The 7064-nt window shown below is 33.6% G+C and overlaps 1 protein-coding gene across 1 annotated transcript; it reads right to left on the reverse strand.

Annotated features, from left to right (window-relative positions):
* Window positions 1-997: 997 nt before the first annotated feature.
* On the reverse strand, window positions 998-4786 carry LOC127084918 (sulfite exporter TauE/SafE family protein 3). Its single transcript, XM_051025440.1, has 12 exons — window positions 4073-4786; window positions 3783-3942; window positions 3331-3531; window positions 3181-3245; window positions 3002-3029; window positions 2690-2754; window positions 2449-2535; window positions 2300-2353; window positions 1985-2206; window positions 1814-1907; window positions 1565-1705; window positions 998-1332 (listed from the first exon to the last, which is right to left on the reverse strand). Exons 1-12 carry the CDS (start codon window positions 4283-4285, stop codon window positions 1247-1249), a joined length of 1416 nt encoding a protein of 471 aa, XP_050881397.1. The 5' UTR covers window positions 4286-4786; the 3' UTR covers window positions 998-1246.
* Window positions 4787-7064: the final 2278 nt, after the last annotated feature.

Genomic DNA, 7064 nt, shown 5'->3' on the forward strand with positions numbered 1-7064 from the left:
CTTCTAATTCATGACCTAAAATATGTTGGCCTAAAATGACCTAAAATATGTTGACCTCAAAATATATCAAATTTTGTGAATAAAAACACCATAATTGAGTATAGAGGGTATTTCAGATATGCATCTCTGGATATACCCAAATAACATGCGCGAAAATACATCTCCGAACCATATTTTATTCAAAATAGGATGGATCTCAGAAGTACAAAGACTTGTATGATTTTAGGTGCGTCCGAAGATGCACCTCAAGACTCATTAAGGGGAATTTTGAGTTTCTAGAGGTATGGTGCGCACCCTTAAGAGTGAAAAGAACATTTCCTTTAAAGTAGACTCATAATAAAAAAAAATCAACAAAAGAAACTCATAAGACCCACTATTATAAAAATAAAATTAGTAGAACCTACAAAAATTATTTTAATTATTCTGACATGACTTTGTTAAGGATGTCTTATTTGATATATTTCGGTGTGTTAGAATATTTGCGAAAAGAATTGTCTGTGAATTTCTCGAGTGACCCACAAGAAGGGAGATTGACACATACGCCAAAAGATGTTCTAGGGTACGGGGTGGGTAGGAGAGAAACATGTATTTGTTGACTTGAGTAGGATTTCTCCACTGATAGGACTGAAGAGTTAAGGTTTTACTGTGGAACATATAGCTCTCAAAGTCAAAGCCGCTTCAAATAAAGTGGTTAAGCATGATAAAGCATCGTTTCTTATCTTTGACATTTTTGATTTTTTATACCAAAAGCATTAGATATTTTACAAAGAGTGCAAAGACTCATACATAATAATATTGTGTGTTGTATCTTATAAATAATGAATGTAGTTTTTAAAAAATATTGATTTTACCATAAAAAAATAAAGTAGCATCTTGTTTTCAATTTATTTGCTATTTCTATATAACCTTTACTATATATGATTATTTGATTTAAAAATTTACTCTCACCAATCAATAGTGAGCTATTGATTATATTATTAGCATTGCACAAACCGGATTATTGTCAAATTTTCATTGAATGACACAATAAGAGTCACATCACATAAGCCTTAAAAAATCTAAATGACTTGAAGAGGGTGAATAAATCTAAGTTTATGAGTTTCCTACATAATCACTACATGACTCGGCAATAATAATACAAATTACACCTTCTAACAGAATACAAAATCTAATCTTGAAAACCTTAGCTCTTGGCCTAACTTGAATATAATGTAAACACACTAAAAAAATAATCTTCCCAAAAGTGCTATGACCCATACTTGCATATATTCTCAAATCCCATATATTCATGCATTGCAATCTTGTGCACCATATTTGAAATGCCAACTCCACCTAACAAAATTAGTGAAAAAAATGTCTTAGAACTGATAAGCATACACATATTAAATCATGTTTGAAACACTAAAAGTCATATCAGATCAAAAAATTCCGATTTTAGTGTAAGTTTAATTTCATAAAACTAAATCACTGAGTTCAAAATCTGAACAGTCTAATCTTAATCGGACGATCAGACAATCTAGATGTGATTGCACACAACCCTGATCCAAAAAATGAACATGCTTACCTAGTGAGACCGCGCTGATAAATATTGTGCCGGCTAAAATAAAGATGATAAGAGAAGCTCTTCCAAATAATATGATAAGCCTTCTCACAATATGTTGTCCAACCAAGGCCGCAATAGTAGCCACCAGGCTTAAGTAAAGAGCTGTGTGTCACATTAACAAAAATCGCATTAGTCGAAATAAATTTTATCGCACAAAAGCAAATATTGTAGATATTAAAATGTAAGCAAGAATTTCCCGCGGGCACGAACCATAAGGAACCGGAAATCGTTTGAGCAAGTAGTATTCCACGACAGACATAGACGAGGAGAATGTCATCGCGAACGTGGCTGTCGCGCTCGACACCTGAGCCATACCAGACATTAATTTAGTTAGAAACCGCGTTAACAAACTGTTTGATAATCAAGATATTTGAAACTCACTTGAGGAGGAACACCAAGCTCAAGAAAAAGTGGACCCATAATGAACCCGCCTCCTAGTCCCAGCATTCCACCGACTATACCGGCCAACATGCCGAAGACACAATAGATGGCTAACTGAATAACTGTAAATTCTTTCCCTTGATCACCAACAGAAGCTATTACTCTTTTTCCTGTGAACAACGCAGTTGCCTCGTACGCAGTTACCCCAACCGAGACCGGAATCTGCATATAGAACATGTAAAACATGCTTCAAACTTCATTTATCAGATACAAATTCGCAAAAGTTGCGCGATAACAGGACTGAATTATTATTACCTGCAACAAGTTCAGTACCCAATATGCAGTAGAACACGTAGTCGTGTAGTTTTGCTGTCAAGATATTATCGGTTTCAATTTAGATGAAATGAATGTTATAAATGTTATTACTATGTATTAAATTAAACGCGACGAAAGAGTTCGCAAACCTTAACAATCTGTAACGCAAGAAATGAAACCCAAACAAATGCTAGTAGCCCAAACTCCTTCCAGTAAACATTTTCAAACATAGACACCTGCAAATTACCGACGAATTAGTATTATATCAGTAAAATGTTTGTGTCAGTTCAGTAGTAAGAGTTTGTCGATATAACCTTAAAAGTCGGAGTTCAAAATCTCTCAGTAAAATGAGCATTAGTATCACGTTGAATAATAATTTTTCTCATGTACCTTGGTGTCTTCCTTTTCAGTGGCAACATCTGGTCCAGTTGGAAGAGCTTTGTATTCTCCTGAACCTAACCGGTAGAAAATTGCATACATTCTGACATCAGAAAAAAAAATATACTAACATCGACACCTCAAAAATAAAGCATGTCTCTGTCAGACACAGACACAAACAATTGCGATTATGTTCAACTTATTTATATTTTCAAATTATTATCGGTGTCGACGTGTCAGTGTCGTGTTCGTGTATGTACTTCATGACCAGGACCACATCACTGCCGGTGTGACGTGTTAGTAATAGATAGTTTCTGAACTCACCAGTTGATTCTTGTCTCCTAGCAGCCTCCTAGAATGAAACAAAACAAGTTCAAACAGTAAGAGATAAAAAATTTCCAATGTAATTTCTCAAGAAATTATTAACAAAAAAATGAAAAAAATTTATTTATATTTTCAAAATGCATCAAAAACATTAGCCTACATGACAAAAGAAATGAGACCTTTTTCATTATGGTTTCCTTATTCCATGTCTCCATCCCTTTAAAGAATGCTTTTGTTGATGTGCCTAAACAAGAGTAAAAACAAATTAGAGTAGCAAGAAAAAAAACAAGAATACATAACTGAAAAAGATTGTTGAATTAATGGTTTACCTAAGAAAAGAATAATGAGCAATATAGTGACCATCCAATCAGGAAACACAACATTGAAGACCACTCCAATGCTGATACCAAGCATGAGCATAGGTTGAATGAGAAGTGCCAAATCATAGTCAATTATTGGCATATTTAAGGTAGGATGTCTTAGTCTAAGGTTGTAGTAAACAGTTGACAAAGCTGCACCCATTATCATACCTGAAATAAACACAACATACCATAAACCACATATTCCAACACCAAACACGACACAGTCACAGACACATCGACACTATTAATTTTAAAAAAAGAAAAATAAAAAATCGACAATAATTTTTTTTCCACCACTAATATCCTGTCCACTTGAGCGAACAACAAGTGGCTTAACCTTGAAGACAACCTTAAAAACTTAAGACAACATTAAAAATCTGAGAAAGGGTATACTAGTAATAGAGAATGACGTGTCTTACATTTAGAAATAGCCGTAGAAGTTTTAGGATCAAAACCAATAATAAGACTAAGCATAGGAACAAATATACCACCACCACCAACTCCTCCAACACTCCCAAACGCAGCTCCACAAAATCCAATAAAAGAACCCAACACAATTTGCCACCCAAATTCCATTTCCTAAATAACATAACAACAAAACAATAAACACTTTTTCATGAACAAAACAAAATTCAACCAATCAAATCAAACTTTTTTTCCTTTGAATTTAGGTTTAGCTTCAAGACAAAAACAACATCAAACAACTTACCGGCCACACGTGCGTATAACCCGATCCATCAGATTTCCATAAGAAATTAACAGCTTTTCTGAGAAAACTGTGTTCTTGTTCTTGAATCATAGAAGTAACATTAAAACTTGGTACTTGAATTTTCACAAACTTTCTCTCACCGGAAACAATCACAAAACAACCCAACAACAACAATAGTACCCATAATATGAATCTTATTTTCTTATGGACCATTTCTTTTCTTCTTCTTTTTCACACGTTACAATGACCGAATTCGAACGAGTAGAACTGAATTTGTTATTTTTATACGAGCAAGCTTTAGATAAGTTCTTCACTTTCACGTGAAGCGAAAGATATAACAAAAACAACAAAAACGAAAACAGAAAACAAGAAACAAACGAGTAGTGAAATCAAATAGATATGTTGCAACAACAAAAATTGAAATTAAAATGAGAAAAAGGAAGGGTGAATAGTGAAATAGAGAAGAAAATAATTTGGTTTCGAGAGTGAAACGAAGAGATTGATTTTCTTCTCGGTTTCGTTTACTCGGAGAGCTATGCATATTTATTAATGAATAAAATAACATAATTCAGATTCTTAACTTTTTTTTATAGAATAATTTTCATTGGGGATTCTTAATTGTTTTTTTTGTTTTGTTAATTTTGTTGAATAATTTTGAATATTCTGTTTCGTCAAATCAAAGGCAAAGTGGCAAACAAACACCACTTGTAGATGAATCTGACGTGGAAATAATTGAAACTCGCTCCTTCTTATCGTTTATGTTGATAGTAGATTGGTATGTAACCCAATTACTTGTCTCAATCATAAAAAAGTAGTACGTCTCATCTTAGTGCTTTCTAACCGGTTTGATTAAGGATTTAATTGTAATATACGAATTTTACACCTTCATCAGTTAATCATAGCTGTTGAATATTAAAATAAGTTTGATTTTTATTTTAAAAATCTATAAAATAATACAATCGGATGATGGTGATTAATCGATTGTGTAAAACTTTTTACACTGTAAGTGTATAGTAATTAATATCTAGATTATTTATTTAATTAATTAAAGGTATAATTAATACAAATCTCTTAATTTAATTTAATTTTTTATTTTTATTTTTAGCTAAAAAATATTATAAATTAGTTCATTATTTTATTTCTTAATTTTATTCTATATTTTTTAATAAATAAAAGTTAAGTTAACGTAACAGCAAAATTGATACGAATCTAAATTAGTATAATTAAAAATTAATATATTATTTAAATTATGAAAATTTAATTTTTGATTATTAAAATAGAATAATATAAATGAAATTAAAAAATTAATTTATAATATTTTTTAATTAAAAAATAAAAGAAAAATATTAAATTAAATTAGAGAACTAAACTAAATTCTTAATTAAATATGAATTGAAATAATTAATTATTTATGAATTATAGGTTTAATTGAAATTTTAATCATTCTATTATTATTTTTTGATTTTGATTCCGTATTTTAAAATTAAAATTTAGATATTTTTATTTTGTTTTTTAAAAACTATAATTTCCCTTTGTATTTAGATATTTTTTAATGGTTTTTTTACAAAAATAACCCACTTTTTCAAGGAAATTTCCAAAATACCCCCGGTTTCAAAAAAAATCCCAAAGTACCCACCCCACTTTTAGGAGGAGTCGCCAATTGAATTGGAGACTCCTCTTAAAACTTGAATGGAGGCGCCAATTGGATTGGCTAGGGAATCCAATTGGCGCCCCTGTGTAGGTTTTAAGAGGAGTCGTCAATTCAATTGGAGACTCCTCCTAAAATGCATTTTTTTATGTTTTATGGTATACGTGATAGATAAATTTGATATAAGACCACTTGATATTAATAAAGTTTGGTGTTTACATAAAGAAATCTAATGGTGATGACTGAGATCACCTAACCGACCTCTGGTCCCACATCCTCTAGCTACCCTAACCCTTGGCCCTAACCCACGTTGACGATTCTGCACCAGTGTTTGATCATCTGAGGGGCCAGGAGCGTCACTACCAACTACATGAGAAGGTCCGTTGAGGTATTCAGACAAGTCAGCATAGTCTTCAATATGCATCGATGGTGTACCGCCGTAGCTGAGCTCATGACCCATGCCAGAGAAGTTGGGATGTGGTTGACTCATTGATGGGCGACCGGGACGGTTGAAGGGAGACATGGGTGTGAATGCTGCGTCGAGGAAAGGTTGGAAAGGTTGTTGGGGTGTTTGGTAGAGATAGGGTTGTTGGATGTTTTGGTTTTGTGATGTTTGGCCTTCTTGGCTACGATAGGAGGAGGGGCGGTTGGTGTTGAATGATCGTTGGGTGTTCTGGCTAAGGCGACTTTGGTAGGGTGATGGGGTGGGTGCGAAGCGATGTTGGGTCTCAGGTTGATGGTCAATTTGTTGGTGGTGGTATGGGGTATGCTCTTGGTATTGGGGTTGGGTGAATGACATGTTTTGGTTGTATGTTTGTGTGTTTTTGGAACGGAAAGTTTGACGGATAGGGGGTTGTGAGTAACCGGGCTGACAATGTTGTTAGGGGTTAGATGTTGATCCTTCTGGTGTGTAAGTTGCCTGGCGTGGGTCGTATAGGTACATATCCTCGGCGATGAACTGAAAACCAACTGATTTGTACCAAGCCATATTGTAGCGGTGTATTCGTCGCTATATGATCTATTGATTAAATCATAAGCAAAGTATACAATAAACATAGAGTCGCCACCGCACTTTTATTTATCCTAAGGACTGGTTAAAAAGCGAACAAAAACCTAAGAAGTTTTACACGTAGAAAACTAATGAAAAGATCAGAGAGTCTGAGTAAGGGGTAAATTACGCAATGGGAAGGTGTTAGGCACCCAATGCGTCCTAGGTACTCCTAGGGAGCCCTTTTCACACTTTGTCGTTTGAAAATTATTATTTGTCATGACATAAGCATTGTGCAAACATGATTGGGATGATGAGGAGAGAATGTACAAATTAATTATTTTTGTGTTCGAACG

Source organism: Lathyrus oleraceus, chromosome 5, assembly GCF_024323335.1.
Source record: "Lathyrus oleraceus cultivar Zhongwan6 chromosome 5, CAAS_Psat_ZW6_1.0, whole genome shotgun sequence".
Taxonomy (NCBI): domain Eukaryota; kingdom Viridiplantae; phylum Streptophyta; class Magnoliopsida; order Fabales; family Fabaceae; genus Lathyrus; species Lathyrus oleraceus.